This window comes from Equus asinus, chromosome 6 (assembly GCF_041296235.1).
Source record: "Equus asinus isolate D_3611 breed Donkey chromosome 6, EquAss-T2T_v2, whole genome shotgun sequence".
Taxonomy (NCBI): Eukaryota; Metazoa; Chordata; class Mammalia; order Perissodactyla; family Equidae; genus Equus; species Equus asinus.
The window spans coordinates 12,703,221-12,718,317 of record NC_091795.1 but is presented as its reverse complement, the minus strand read 5'-3'; the positions used below and the strand labels follow the sequence as shown (position 1 = coordinate 12,718,317).

At 41.6% G+C, this 15,097-nt stretch overlaps 1 protein-coding gene across 50 annotated transcripts in view; it reads left to right on the top strand.

Moving 5' to 3' along the window:
• The window catches only part of MAP4K4 (mitogen-activated protein kinase kinase kinase kinase 4), a 185,696-nt gene that overhangs the window by 152,221 nt on the left and 18,378 nt on the right, over window positions 1-15,097 (top strand). For 8 of the 50 annotated variants that reach the window (XM_044773001.2, XM_044773018.2, XM_070511578.1 and 5 more), the window contains 9 exons: window positions 2,122-2,355; window positions 3,278-3,384; window positions 4,745-4,896; window positions 5,662-5,759; window positions 7,630-7,805; window positions 8,347-8,467; window positions 9,511-9,702; window positions 11,751-11,868; window positions 12,188-12,358. In XM_044773001.2, coding sequence (XP_044628936.1) covers window positions 2,122-2,355; window positions 3,278-3,384; window positions 4,745-4,896; window positions 5,662-5,759; window positions 7,630-7,805; window positions 8,347-8,467; window positions 9,511-9,702; window positions 11,751-11,868; window positions 12,188-12,358 — 1,369 coding nt within the window. The remainder of the gene's footprint in view (window positions 1-2,121; window positions 2,356-3,277; window positions 3,385-4,744; window positions 4,897-5,661; window positions 5,760-7,629; window positions 7,806-8,346; window positions 8,468-9,510; window positions 9,703-11,750; window positions 11,869-12,187; window positions 12,359-15,097) is intronic. The other 42 variants (XM_070511599.1, XM_070511586.1, XM_070511582.1 and 39 more) reach the window with 10 other exon arrangements.

The window sequence follows — 15,097 nt, the reverse complement described above, 5'->3', positions numbered from 1 at the left end:
TGCCCTGAAATTCCATGTGGAATTTTTTAGTTTGTCAAAATGTACATATTTTTCTGGGAAAAGGGCCTTTTACCAGATTCTCAACAAGTTCAAGATCCAAAAAAGGTTGTGATTCAATGGGTTAGGTGTGGATTTCCCTGAAGTAGGTCAGGGTAAAGATCATGGCCTCTTATTGGGTTGGCCACAGCATTCTGCCCTGTCTAGGTGAGGGAGCACCTCTGGGCTGAGTGCTGTGTGGTTAAGAGAGAACCGTCTGCTCTCTGGAGAAGAAACTAGATAGCAGAGATTACCCATATCAAAGATCTTACAGGTCCTTAAGACACTAATTCCCACTCTCTCACTGAAAGTAATTGACTTTTAGATGTTTTGCTCCTTGCAGTTGTTAATCCAGAATATTGGGAGCAAGTTATTAAGCTGGAGGTTACTTGTCACTGATGTTTGCTTGTGTTGGGGGACAAAAGTTCATATTCTTGTGATAGAAGTACCTGTGGTGTTCTAAAAAACAAATTCAAATGAGGATTTGAATGTACTTTACAATAAATAATCCCAGTATGGAGGAATTAAAAAAAAAAAACAAAACCAGGACCTAAACAAAGGGTGTGGGAGGAGAGAGTATTTACATGGCGTCGGCAGCGGCTTGATTCGCAGAAGAGCTGGCCCACAAGCAAACCGGCAATTCTAGAGAGTGGGGAATGGAAAGACAAGGAAGCAGAGGAGAGCAGGGTACGGGGGAGGGGCGGGAAGAGGGCCCAGGAATAGGTTCGGTGACACTTGTACGAAGAGTCCAGGATTAAAGTTTTTATTCTGAAAGTTAAACAACCATAAACAGAAAATCTTTATCTATTTGGCCACAGCAGTTTAGAAAATAGGAATTCCTGAATTAGGTAGCCTACTTTTTATATTAGTTAATTAACGTAGTGCCTGGAAATAGTCTCCCTCCTCCTCTTTCTATCTAAACTGAGTTTTGGCTGAAAAATAGAGGTATGACAACATTCTTTTTTTCATGTAGGAATCTATTTTAAAGCCCACTTTTCGTTGCAGTTACAGATAATACTTTCAGTTATTACATGCTTTTCCCTCTGAAAATTTTAAACATTTTAGAGGTCCGGGCATATACCAATAACTGGAATAATAACCCTGACCTAGAAATCATAGACCTGGCACTAATTCTGAATCTTGCATTTGGAAAGGTTGAACCCATTATGATTTGGTACTTCCATTTTTCATTCAATACGTTGATGTAATAAGTATATAGCTAGAATTATGGAAATTGCAGTATTGGACAGTTATTTTTGAAAGATAAAATTAATTTAAAGAAAATCCAGATTATTTCAGAGATTGTTTTCCCAGTTTTAGAGCAACCAGATAAACTCAGTTGACAAGTAATTGTCGTATTTCTATAATTGTCAGTAGAAGGAATACCCCAGCAGCAGTCAATTTAGGGAATCGTAGTACTGAATATTTCTAAGAAATTCAAAGTGCTTTTTTTCATATCTAGTATGAAGACTTCTGGAGACATGTAGGGTTTGAGTGTTTTAAGACTTGGCAGAAGAAAGAAGGAAAATTGTTGGTGTGTTTGAAAAGTTGATTGCTTTTAAGTTGTACTGTTGCAGTCTGTCAAAACATGAGGGGTTTGTCTTTGCTCATTAAATGTGTTGTTTTGTTGTTACTTGGTCTGAAATCTTACACTGCCAGGTAACGTGAGGATGGAGACAGAGGTTTGCATGTATGGCTATGTCTGCCTTGTGGTTTTTCTCCCTCTCTGCCTGTCCAGTCTCTGCTTTGACATGGATGTGCATGTGGCACGTTGTCCCCCCTTTCAGGATAGGAAGGCTATAAGGCTTCTTCTGTTGTTTTTAATCTTCATGTTTACTGCTATCTGTAATGTTTGTCTGGATATTAAAAGAGTTTTCCTTGTAAATGTACATTTGTTCTTTTCTACATATTGTTTTCCCCAGGCCATTTCTTCACTTAAAAGTCTAACTGTTTTACTGCTTGGCTTACCTAATACTGTACCTCCCCAGTTTGCATTCCCCCAGTTCCTGCTTTGGATTTGGTATTGACCAGAAAAGCATTTTATGCAGAACGCATTGAATGTTTTGTGTTTTGTTTTCTTGTAAGGTACAGTGGTCCCACCTGGCATCTCTCAAGAACAATGTTTCCCCTGTCTCGCGATCCCATTCCTTCAGTGACCCTTCTCCTCCCAAATTTGCACACCACCATCTTCGCTCTCAGGACCCATGTCCACCTTCCCGCAGTGAGGTGCTAAGTCAGAGTTCTGACTCTAAGTCGGAGGTACCTGACCCCACCCAAAAGGCTTGGTCTAGATCAGACAGTGACGAGGTGCCTCCAAGGGTAAGAAGCAGAAAGACAGACGTGTGCTTCTTTTTCCTTTTTGTTATTTTTTAAAAAATTATTTATCTTAATTAAGGGTATGGTGACTTCACCAGAATTAAGGGGCAATGAATTTCTAAGGAACTTTTTACAGCGGGGAGAGAGTTCCGTAGTAAGGCAGTTACCGTCAGCCATTGGCCAGTTAGCTTGTCATTGTTGGTGTTAACTCTGTACTTAAACACGAGGTAACAAAATGATGTGAGAGTAAGTCTGTAAAGAATGTGCTTTTAGGACAAACAGAATTAAAATGTATTTTAGCTGTTGTCTTGTAAGTTTATACAGAAGCTACGAATTATTTTTATAAGGAAAAAAATTAGCATAAAAATGTCAAACGAAATTACTTTTTCTTTTTAAATTGAGGGATTTTTGTTTTTATTTGGATTTTTAAAAATTTGGGTTTTTTTTGTTTGTTTTTGGTAATTACTTAATGATGAAATTAAACAAAAAGGTGCATTTTAGTTTTTTTTTCCTCCACTTGGAATTTACTTCCTCTAAATATTTTCTTGCTTCTTATCAGTCTTTGTTTCCTGCTGATTCATTTGTAGACCATTGTTTGGTTTCTTTGAGCTTATTTTCCTGATTCTCACATTATCTCAGCACAATGCTTTGTATGTCCCCTGCCACCAGGCTTCAGTGCAAACATCGTTTAAATGTTACAGAAGCGTAGGAGGGCTGTCCATCCTGGCCTTTGATGCCTTAGACTGAATTTTCTCTTTCTGTTGTATTGGTGGAAGGGCGGAGGAGGATCAGGGACGGGGGTAGGTCGGTAGTAGTAAGGCCAGTGACGTGATTAGGACTGCTTTGAAAATATATTTTGGTAGGGAAATCTTTTTTCTCCTTCTCATATGTTCAGTAGTTTAATTTCTATGTTTTCTACCCCAAGGTCCCTGTGAGAACAACGTCTCGATCCCCTGTTCTATCCCGTCGGGATTCCCCACTGCAGGGCAGTGGGCAGCAAAACAGCCAAGCGGGTCAGAGAAACTCCACCAGGTAAAAGAAGAGCGCAGCTAAAGAGCAGGCTTCCTGCATGGTCTCCTGCAGCCCTTTGTCGTCTGTTTTCGTAAACGTGGGAGTTCTGGGTCAAAGAGATTATCAGTTTATAAAAGAAAAACTGCCATAAATTCCGTTAACATGAATAACATGAAATTGATGTGTAGTGAAAGGAGAGTGTAAATCTGATTGTGTATTGTGGCAGTTTTAAAGTGAAAACTCCCTGTCTGTAAGAGTAAGTGGAAGGAGCAGCAGGGAGCGGGAGAGAGGTCCTCAGAGAGTTGTAACCTAAGGGAGCTTACTATCTGCAGGAGGTGCCGGGGCCTTGGGAGTGGTGTGGAAATCACCACCAGGCTACTAAGGAGAGAGTCAGTGGTTGACTTAGAGTCTGCAGTAAACAGTGAATTAACCAAAGAAAATTTTAGGGTCTAGAGCGATTCTGTCCTATACAGTAGCTGTTAGCCACATGATGCTACTTAAACTTGAATTTAATGGAATTGAAATTAAACGAAATGAAAAATGTCCTTAACTGTCGTAGCCACATTTCAGGTGCTCAGTAGCCACATGTAGCTGGTGGCTGCCATATACAGCTCAGCTCTAGGACATTTCCATCATCTCACTAAGTTCCGTTGACTAGCACCATTCTAGAGGACACAAAGATCATTATGTTGAATGTTTTGTGTCTTGATCGTCACTAAACGTCTGAAGTTAGCCTTTTGCACATGGAACCTTGGTGTAACTTGAAGCAGTGAGGTAAATGAGAGCTCGGGAGCGGCAGAGCGCCTTCTCAGTCCTCAGATGATCAGGGCGGACTGTGGATGTTCTGTAACTGAGTCTGCGCATTAATTCTTACCTGGGTGTGTCCATGTGGGGATGCATTGAGCCCATGTTCCCTGTCGTATTTCTAACAGCTCATGCAAAGGAGTATATGCATAAGTGTCAATTCTTGAGAGCAGTGACGGATGGGTGAGAGCAGCAGCCTGGAAACAGTATAATTTTGTGTGTAATTATATAAGGGGAATTTTTGATAGTAAGAAACTGATTTTGTAGCTGTGACAGAAATAACGACACTTCTAGACCAAACAGTAGCATTTCCTCTCACACCTCATAAAGATTTTGGGTCTACTAATGGTAGAACATCATTTAGCATTTTTGGTTTGTTAAGGTATCTTAGATAAAATTCATGAATAATGTCATTATAACTTTTGGAGAATTTTATGTTAAATGCTGTTTGTGGGTTGTTTTTCTCATCATACCTACGTTTCAGAGACATTGATGCACACACCATGCGTGTGTTTATTATTTGATACTACACCTTGGAATAATGCATTAGCTGTTCTCTCCTCTTCTTTCCTAACAGCAGTATTGAGCCCAGGCTGCTGTGGGAGAGAGTGGAGAAGCTGGTGCCCAGGCCTGGCAGTGGCAGCTCCTCGGGGTCCAGCAACTCAGGATCCCAGCCTGGGTCCCACCCTGGGTCTCAGAGTGGTTCCGGGGAGCGCTTCAGAGTGAGATGTAGGATGCCTTTCTTTTTTTCTCTTTCCCTGTAAACGATATTAGGCTATGATTAGGATATTGGAAATCCTTTTCAGTCCTGTAAAAAGACCTGTGGTTTTTACACAGCTGCATAATCACAAAACAATGTTTGAGTATAGGTTGCTCATGACACTAATCATCCTCATAATTTTAATAATAAAGAGCTAACTTTTGAGAGCTTGCACATGCCTAGCATTGTGAGCACTTTACATACATTGTCTCATTTAATCCTTATAATAACCCATGAAATAGATAGATACATTGTGTCTCCATTTTCAGATTAAAGTAACTGCAATTTAGTGAGATTAAGTAACTCATCCAAGATCGTTAGCTAAATGTCTGAGCTGAGATTTGAACCCACTTCTTTCAGTATAGACTCCATCAATATTGCCATCAATGTTGGTTATTTTATCCTACTTATAAAAACAGATTAGTGAAAATTCCCTCTACTGTCTTACTGACATACCATAACAAGGTATTGTGAACACATGTTAAATAGAGTGTGTGATGAGGGAGCATTCTAAAAGAGAGGAGTCAGAAACGCTGCTGGAGATTCCAAGTAAGGAGTCAGAAACCCTGGAGTTCAGACCTGCGTATGGAGACCTGGCCATGAGTGAGGCTAACACAAGTGGGCAAGGGTGAGGGGGAACAGAAGGCCAGATGGGCTCGACCAGCTTTATCTATCTCTGTCTCTCACACATCTTTATGTTTATATGTGTCTGCCTTTCTGTCTCTTTTGAACAGCATCGTCCAAATCTGAAGGCTCTCCATCTCAGCGCCTTGAAAATGCAGCAAAAAAACCTGAAGATAAAAAAGAAGTTTTTAGACCTCTTAAGCCTGCTGTAAGAATTGCACAAAATCAGTTTTACCTATTTCAAGCTCGAGTCAGATCTTTCTATAAAAACGTGTGGTTGAGAGCCTGCAGTCCTTTCTGTGGGGCCCCTCACAGTTGTGAGGAATTAGAAGGAGTGCTATAAACATCAGACACATTTGTGCCCCAACCTTGTCATTTAAAAAAAATACAAGAGAAAGAAAAGCCTTTTTATCTCTTTGCTTAACAATAACCTTTATGTATTCTTGATGAGTTGGGCATGCACAATACTGGCTTTTAGAATAAGTTTTTTACATCACTTTCCTAAACTCACCTGTTACTTAAATTCTGCTTTTTGATACCTGGGGTAGCAGTTGTGACTGTTTCTCCTTCTTCTTTAATCCATGTTGCCTTAACTGACCATGGAACTGTATACATTGTCGGGTTTCAAGCCTGTTGGAATTTTGATTTCCTGCTTGGATTGATTTCTGTACTTCCCTGTCTCCCCTTCTTTCTCCCTTGTGCTGTGCGCTCTTCATCATCGATGACCTCTCTGACTCGATCAAACTGCTGCTGGACCGAAGGGTGAAGTGGTAAGCCCCATCTCTTGAAAATTCCGTGTCAGAGCAGCATTCTAACTGCCTTTGAAACGTAGCTCGTGTTCCATCTACATTCCTTTTCCTTCCTCAGCTTGCCTTTTGCTTCTTTTCTAGAATTAAAAAACCCTAAACTTTAGCTTCATCTTTGTTAAAACACAAAATTTCTGCATGTGTTTCTTAATCATTATTAAATACAACTTTTTAAAATAACTTCTTTAAAAAACCACCACTGTAATCGTGATATTGTTAGCAAGGCTCAAGGTCTAGCACTTGGTATTTCAGAGATTGAAGCTCAAAGAAAACAGCTTTCTTAACTGTGGAGAGGAAAGCTCTATTGGAAGTAGTACAAAGGAAAAGGAAAAATGGCTACATAGCCTGCTTTTTAAAGAGTCCTTACTTCTAAATACAATTGCCAAGTAGAGAAAGATATACTTTGGACTTCTATATGAAAATGTAGAATGTAAATAATAATCACGCTTGCAATTACATTTGGATAATTGATTGAGTTTTAAAATATCTCAGTGTAGAAGAGTGAAAGGAAATGAAGCCCTTTTTGAATAATCGCTTTGTGGATTTCTTTTCTCTCTGTTGTTCGCATTTGTTGGCAGTGTGACGAGGCAGCGATGGAGGGCTGCCTGGCCGCCTGCCCACAACAGCACGTGCTGTTACCCCTTTCTTCAGATGTCATGAACTTTTTAAAATGAATCTGGCAAGTTGTTAGCAAGCAGTGAAGCAAGATATGAATGGTGTACTGGTGCTCACTTCACTCTTTCACTTTTCTGTAGATTTGAAATTTTTAAAAATAAAAGTTGGAGTTAAAAATAAAAACTTCACCAAATAAGTACTTTAATCAGCCCTATTTAACTAGAATCTTGCTTTCCGGATAATCTCCTTAAAAGAAGACTTTGTCGTACAGGCCTTTATCTCTGTGATAAACTCCAAGGATCTATCTGCACACGTGTCGATCTGGACTTTTATCTTTTAGTTGGAAAAAACCCACTATCAGCCTATCATAAGCAGATTATTATGTTTTTATTGTGAGATTTGAACTGTATACAACATCTTTGATGGGTTTTTTTGGTGTTTTCTATTTTTTGTCTATATTTTTGCTTTTCTTTGAGTCTTTTCTGTCAAGAGCTTTAAGAGCTCACCTTCATAGGATGCTGGCAAATACTCTACAAAACAGTTGACAGAGCTGCCGTCGTGGCTGTCTGTCAGGAGTTAGACGAAGAACTTGTTGTTGTCTGCTGTTTCTGCCCTCTTTCCCCTGTGCCTGACTCTCTTTTCTGTCCCGTGGATTAGGATTTGACCGCACTGGCCAAAGAGCTCCGAGCAGTGGAAGATGTGCGCCCACCGCACAAAGTGACCGACTACTCCTCCTCCAGTGAGGAGTCGGGGACGACAGACGAGGAGGACGATGACGTGGAGCAGGAGGGCGCCGAGGAGCCCAGCTCTGGACCGGAGGACACCAGAGCCGCGTCAGTCCCGGGTGTATTTTAGAGGATGAGAGTGTCCCCACTGGGCCTTCTTTCCACTTGGAACCAGACAGTTTTTTCTCAACCGGTCATGATTCTGTGAACAGATTTACCGTTGAGTTCATCCAGTCTACCAGTTTACTTGGTTGTCTTGAACGTTTGGTTACCGTGGATTCAGCAGCAGGCAGCCTTTATGTTTCTCCTCCTCCTCTTCGTTTGTGTGCATGCGTGTCAGTGCTCCTCCCCAGTACCCTAATGTGTATTTTATTATTTTTTTAAATTTGGTAACATGATAGAAGGGAAAGTTCAGTTTTACTACTTTAATTAAGCATAAGCGTCCATCCTCATATTTTTGCTCAGAAAAGAACCGCACTGGCAGAGAATTCTTTGTTGAAGGGTAAAAGCTAAGCATTTGCTTTCCTTGAGGAAACTTTATGCCTGTAGCCTAATCTCGTTTTAGGACTGTGAGAAGGTGAGAAATCTAAGCAGGATGTCCTTGACACCTGGGATTATGACGCTTCACTTTGGCATTTTGTCTGAATAGGTCATCTCTGAATTTGAGCAATGGTGAAACGGAATCTGTGAAAACCATGATTGTCCATGAGGATGTAGAGAGTGAACCAGCCATGACCCCATCCAAGGAGGGCACTCTAATCGTCCGCCAGGTACCTGTGTCTTCTCTCTGTTAGAGGCTGAGCTTCTCCTGTAGTCATTAACCCACTTGCTCATTCACTCACTCATGCTGTTTCTACATCATCATCTGTTTTCATGTTAACAAGACCCCGAGGGTAGAGTGGGGCTAGGGAGGCAGGTCTGCGCTGCATGCCAAGAAGGTAGCCAGCAGTCTCCACCCCACATTGCTGCTCCTCTGCATGTTTTGCGGCAGCCCTCATTCAAGCACCACGCTGAGTCTCACAGTCTGTCTGAGCAGTAGAAGAGTCACAGGGAGTCCTTCAGCAGGCTCACAGAGCAGGGAGGCCGGTCCCAGGCCGTAGCAGAGAAGCTCTCCACTCTGAGAGTCCGCAGTCCTGCAGGGGGAGCGACGAGTCAGGCAGGACTGCCGAAGAGCGGGCGAGCCTCGCTGCAGTGGCAGGGAGGGCCTCTTGGAGCAGAGGGTTGGGAGCGCCCGTGTGTGTTCCAACATGTTAGTTTCTCACATGTTGAAGATTAAATGTGTACCACCTGGATGTGCTCAGTTTGGATTACTAAGTTTTACAGCTCTGTTCATTTCTTAGCTTAGATATAAGAAAAGTTATGTTTTCATTTAAATAGAACAGGGCATCTATCTAGTATTTTGGACTTCTTCATGAGTGTGTTTCATGCCCTGGCAATGCATTCAGATGGAATGTGGGAAGAACATGGAAAAGACCACGATTCAAAGAAGCGACAGGGTACTTTCTAAAGCTTTAGACAGAAAAATTTAAAAAGAAAAACACGAATGGTGGTTTTGACAACAGCGGCTAGTGTAGCAGGTGAAACACTGCTTGAGTCCTGCAGCCACCAGATGAGGTACTTTGAAACCTGTTAGCTCAACTTAAGCATTTGGCAAGGAAGTGTGAGCAGTTCAGGCTAATTTCCTCCGGTCTTTCCTGGATAATTAACAGTTTGAAAAGTCAACACAGCACCTTGAACAAAGTCAGTTGTCAGTAGGGTCATAGGCAATTTCAGCAGCGCTTGAGCAAGACCAGTGTGCCTGTTTTTTCTGCAGAGTGCAGTTGACCAAAAGCGTGCCAGCCATCATGAGAGCAATGGCTTTGCCGGTCGCATTCACCTCTTGCCAGATCTCTTACAGCAAAGCCATTCCTCCTCCACTTCCTCCACCTCTTCCTCCCCATCCTCCAGCCAGCCGACACCCACCATGTCCCCACAGACACCCCAGGACAAGCTCACTACTAATGAGGTATGTCTCGCACCACAGCTGGCTGCTTTCCTAGGGTTAGACCAGCACTGCCTAGTAGCTAGTTTGCAGAGGAGACCTTTTCACCACCCGTCACCCCTTCCCTGCCCACCTGCTTTCTTCTGTCACCTACCTTTCTCCCCAACCCCCAAGTAACATGTTCCAGATCTGCATACAAATCCCTTAACCCTAGGTCAATTTCCCTTCAAACTTGCCAGTTCACTATTTACTTTTCTCTAGATAAGTGTAGTTGCATGGCTTTCTTTATTCAGTTTATTTTTTGAAAGTCTAAATAAAATGATTGCTGTGTTCTCAGATCCATTATGTATCTGGCATGAAATTTTTGTAGTCATTTGTGGAATCTACCTTTTTCGTTCTTTTCATCCAATAAATAAAATAGAGAAAAATTTGGTTAAGCAGACATGGCCTTGTCTGGACAAATCTGTTACCCTGTACAGGAATCCCCTGGATCGTTTATTGCATTGGTTTTTGTTTTTTGGGGTGTGGGAGTAGTGTTGGTTGGTTACTCTTACTTGTTTTTGCCAACCCTGTTAAAAGGGTTTCTTTCCTTGAGATTCACAGTCAGTCAATTTAAGAAGAAGCCAAATGCTTTTCGGGGAAGCCTAGAAAATTAGGATGTTAAGCAGGAAAGGCAAATGTCTGAACATGCTTGTAATTTAAAATTTGGAATGGGAAATCGTGTGCTGGTCCGAAGGCGTGGTGCAGTGCTCAGTCTGGGTGCAGTTGGATGATTCTTTGCTCTTTGGAACAGGGTTATGCCCCCAGTGCAGTGACAGAGGCCCCCGTGAGCACCCTATACTTAATTAAACAAGTGGTTTGATTTCATGGGAGGTTTAGTCTAAATGCATTTGTCTGACAGTTGAAGGAGGTGGAAAATGGCACCTTCTCAGTGTAAACATTTAACTGCTCGCCCGCCCCCTGCTCTTGTTTTGGTTCCCTCGCTAGAACGAATCAGGATAATCCTCTCCCCATGAGGAGCAGGGGCAAGGCGACTGCTTCCAAGGCAGGCTTCTGCTTCCAAGGCAGGCTTCGCATCAGATTGGCCATCGGCTGGATCGAGGCAGGGCAGGAAGCCTGCCATCAGGCAGCCAAGTCGGGTGGGAGGAGAGAGCCTTCGCTTCAGAGGGCACGGGCCCCAGGATGTGGTGACTCTCACCTGCCCCAGGTGAAATGGGGCAGGACGAAAGCGCTTGATCAGACATGTTCTTTTTCCTCCAGTGATATATCCCACCTCCACTCACATTCCTCCTTATATTTATATTTAAACCTTGCTCCATTTTGCTCTGATGTACAGTATTTACTATAACCCTTAACTCACTAAACTGGCAAGTTTATTTTTCTGTTTGTTTTGTTTTTAATTGTCATTACATTTCCACTTAACAATTTGTTTCACTTTCTTTGTGTTTTTTTATCTTAAATTACATTATTAACCAAAACACTAGTGCTCCTAAAAGAGCAAAAGGATGTGCCTTATTTTGTCGTTTGCACCTTTCACTAATGAGCCCCTGTTTGATATGGTTTTAATGATGATGCACCTGAAACGATGTAGCCAAAGCTTCTGTAGCTTTCTGGCAAGAGGCTCGCTTTGAAATAAATAATATAAAATTAAGATTTGCCAATATTCTAACATAGATTAATTGGACTTTTTTGTGCGGGAGAGTAAATTCAGCAATTAATGAATTGAGATCAAGAAATGTCAAACCTCTTTTAGGAGTCTTCATTATAATTAGTAAAAATAAAAAGCTAAGAGCGTGAAGTGTAGACTTGATTGGTAGTTTGCAGCATTCCTGTCTTAGATGAGCAATATTTCCGAAAAGAGATGTAGCTCTTTCATTGGTTCCAGGTGAAACAGCTCGTTGTTGGGGTGTGTTGTGCACACGCAGAGGCACCCTCGAGAGCATTTTGGGGAATAATGCAGGAGATGCAGGGCTTTGTCTTGGGAAACAGTGCAGTATAGCAGTGGATTGAAATGTTTGATGTTCATCTTTTTAATGTCGTTTGTATTAATAAAATTGAAATTTACATTGCAGACTCAGTCCGCTAGTAGCACACTCCAGAAACACAAATCTTCCTCCTCCTTTACACCTTTTATAGACCCCAGATTACTACAGATTTCTCCATCTAGTGGGACAACAGTGACTTCTGTGGGTAAGTAAAGCAGCAGCAAGAAAGCAGCTGACAGACAGGACTGGGTCACTTTGCGCTGCTCTTTCTGGTGGCTTAGGCATGGCATGGCGGTTGTTGCAGGCACAAACTTGATACAGGAACGTCCATCCTGCTTGCATCGCCTTATTTGCAATGAGCTGCACAGTTGATTTCCTTTTCCATATACATTTCTTACAAATTTCTATTCCTTGACAAAGAGGTGGTTATGACATGTGAATATTTACTTGAGGTGTAGTGGGGGAGGGAGAGAGGCGCAGTGTTTGTGTATACAGAAAATAATTTCAAGTCTACTGTGTTTTAGTGGGATTCTCGTGTGATGGAATGAGACCGGAGGCCATAAGGCAAGATCCTACCCGGAAGGGCTCAGTGGTCAATGTGAATCCCACCAACACTAGGCCACAGAGTGACACCCCAGAGATTCGTAAATATAAGAAGAGATTTAACTCTGAGATTCTGTGTGCTGCCTTATGGGGTAGGTATCTTAATGGCTACTCTGACCCTTTTATTTTTATTCTGAAGAGTGGACTGGTCTCTTAGAGAACTACTATTTTGGATAGTGTGGGGATTTTTTGAAAAGTTGTTGACGGATAAGATGGAAGGCGTCTATGATGCCCATCCTTGTACCTTGTCCTATAGAATCATGCAGGTACACATGCATGCCTGCCCTTGTTTCAGCCATCAGGTATTGGAAACAATGACTAATCTCCATTTCTTCATGTAAAGGAGAAAAATAAGATGAGAAAGACATTTGATTTGATCCATTTTTATAGGGAGAAAGAAGAAATGTGTTGAATTGCTTTTCTTGAAATGTTTCAGTTTAACATTTTTTTCTTTGATCTTTGTCACTTGGGTCTAACATCTAAATGAAGCTTTTAAAAGCAATCTCCCACTGGCCAAGAGTCTGCACAAGGTGCCTGTTGAGGTGACTTTACCTATTGAATACCTGCAGTGTTGGTGTAGCATCTTCGGAACTTAATTCACCATGTGAGGATATTCATGGAGAGTGTGTCATACACAGAGCCTTGCCATCTTACCTTCTGAGACTTGCCTTTCTATCAACCCTGGTCCATCACTTTCCTCACTCCCGTAGGTAGATGCTGCTTCATCCCTGGTCCATCACCTTCCTCATTCCCACAGGTAGATGCTCTCTTGGCCTTACCTTGTCTTCCAGTCCCACACTTTGTTTTTGTTCTCCTCCTCCCTGAACCCTGAAATTGGCTATTTTTAACAGGGATCCTGTTTCTGCTCAGAAAAGTTTCTTTATCCCTTGACATTGCAAGTATAAATGGAGACATGGAGTCCACTCATTGGTTTGAGTCCATGGCACATCCTCCTCAACATGATTATTCCGTGAATGTCAACGACAGCCTCTGTATTCCCCACAGGGACTGCATTAGCTTTCCTCTCCTCACCCACTTCAGCCCCCTCATTCTCAGCCACTGACATTGCCCAAAGCAGCTGAGGCTGGCGGGAGGGCTTTGGCATTCGTCTTCCGAACCTCCAAATATTCCTTGTCATTGAAGGAGGAGCCTGTTACATGATAGAATTTCCTCCTCGTCCACCCTTTGGACGTGCATCTGTCCATTGACTTCTCTCTTGCCCCTCTCGTAAGCTCCTGCTCAGCCTCTCTCCCAGGGTTTTGGAGGAGTTCTCTCTACCATGGCACACACACCTGCTTTCTCTTTTATTTCCTAAGATTGGGATTTCTGTCCTTCTCACTACTGAGGAGTTTAAACCCCGTCATGAGTCGAGGCCGTTGCTTTTTTAACCTCCAAGGTGGAGGCAGCCAGAGTCGTTTGGGGGATTGCTGGGGTCACAATGTGGTCATGACATGCTCCCGTGCTCAGTGCATGTCAGTTGTGGTCATTTCAGGGAGCTGAGTTCCATCATTTTCATTCATATTAAAGGCCTTTCTTGGAGGTGTTTACATCATCAAAAATGGTGGTATTCAGTGTAGGAATGTGTTAAATATGTGACTTCTTTGGAATCTGGTCGAGTAATTTTTATCCAGAATGTTTGCACTTGGTAGCAGTCTTACACTTATTTTGTATCCTCTAATGTCCTGCAAAGTTCTGGTCCCATTCTAGGTGACATTAACTGATTTTTTGAAAATTAAAAGCCTTATTTTTCCTAGTTAACCTCTCCAATACCTCTGAGAAAAACAGCGTATCTTGAGCCTATGTTTTTGAAAATGCAGTGCAGCTTCCATTTTATCATTATGTTACAGAAGAGATAAGAAGATGACTTAAAGTTGAAATACATCTCTATAAATCCATGTATTTGAGTCGCTCCTCGGCTAGGGGCACATCGGTGGTGGATTTCCTTACATTGCTTGTGATAGCTATCATGAGTTATCTTTTAAGTTAAGTTTAAAAATAAGCCTCTTAAAGACTTAGACCCAGAAAAGTTAAAACATGTACTTTTAGATCGATAACTCAACAAGAGGAGAAAATTCAGAGGACACTATAGTGTTTTGAGATGACAAAAATTGGCGCATTTATGTTCTGCTGACCAACGTTAGGTAGGTTAGTTTTTTGTGTGCCTTCCTAGAAAACGCTTGCAGCAAGCATTTTTTTAAATCACCTCATATATCTGATTTTTGTTCTGTAAATTGCTACGTAATTATTAAATTTTTTTAATAAGGCAGTTCCCCCTGTTTGCAGCCAGGATTATTTTAACACATCCTTTGAACATGGTTGTTTCCATTCTTGTGTTCATAATGAATTGTCTGCACTTAGCGCAGAGCTTTTCCTGTACTATCAGAATTGATCATAGGATTTAAAGGAAATCTTACATCACGTGTTAGAGAGGGCTTAGCCATTTTCCCACCAGCCTACACCGGATTCCTGTGAGTACAATTCCAATTCCTAGGACAGCTTACGTTTGAACAATTAGCGTTATAAATGTTAATTATGTCTAACAATTGAAAGGTTTAAAAGTATATTTATAAAAAATGATTGCAACGTGCAACTTAATTTTGTTCATGGGCCTGTAATTTCCAAGGTGGTTATTTTCCAGTGACTGTCTACATTCCTTCGACTGCTAGTTCTCAGTACTTTACAAAATTACACAGTGCTTGAAAACATATGATGGAGAATTAGAAGGTAGGGTGTAAGTGCCAAAATATCTGCAGTTTTTATGTATATGAAGAGATTTTTTTAAGCTTTGTCTTTTATTCTTTCATTCTTTCTTACTGTTAAATCTTGATTGA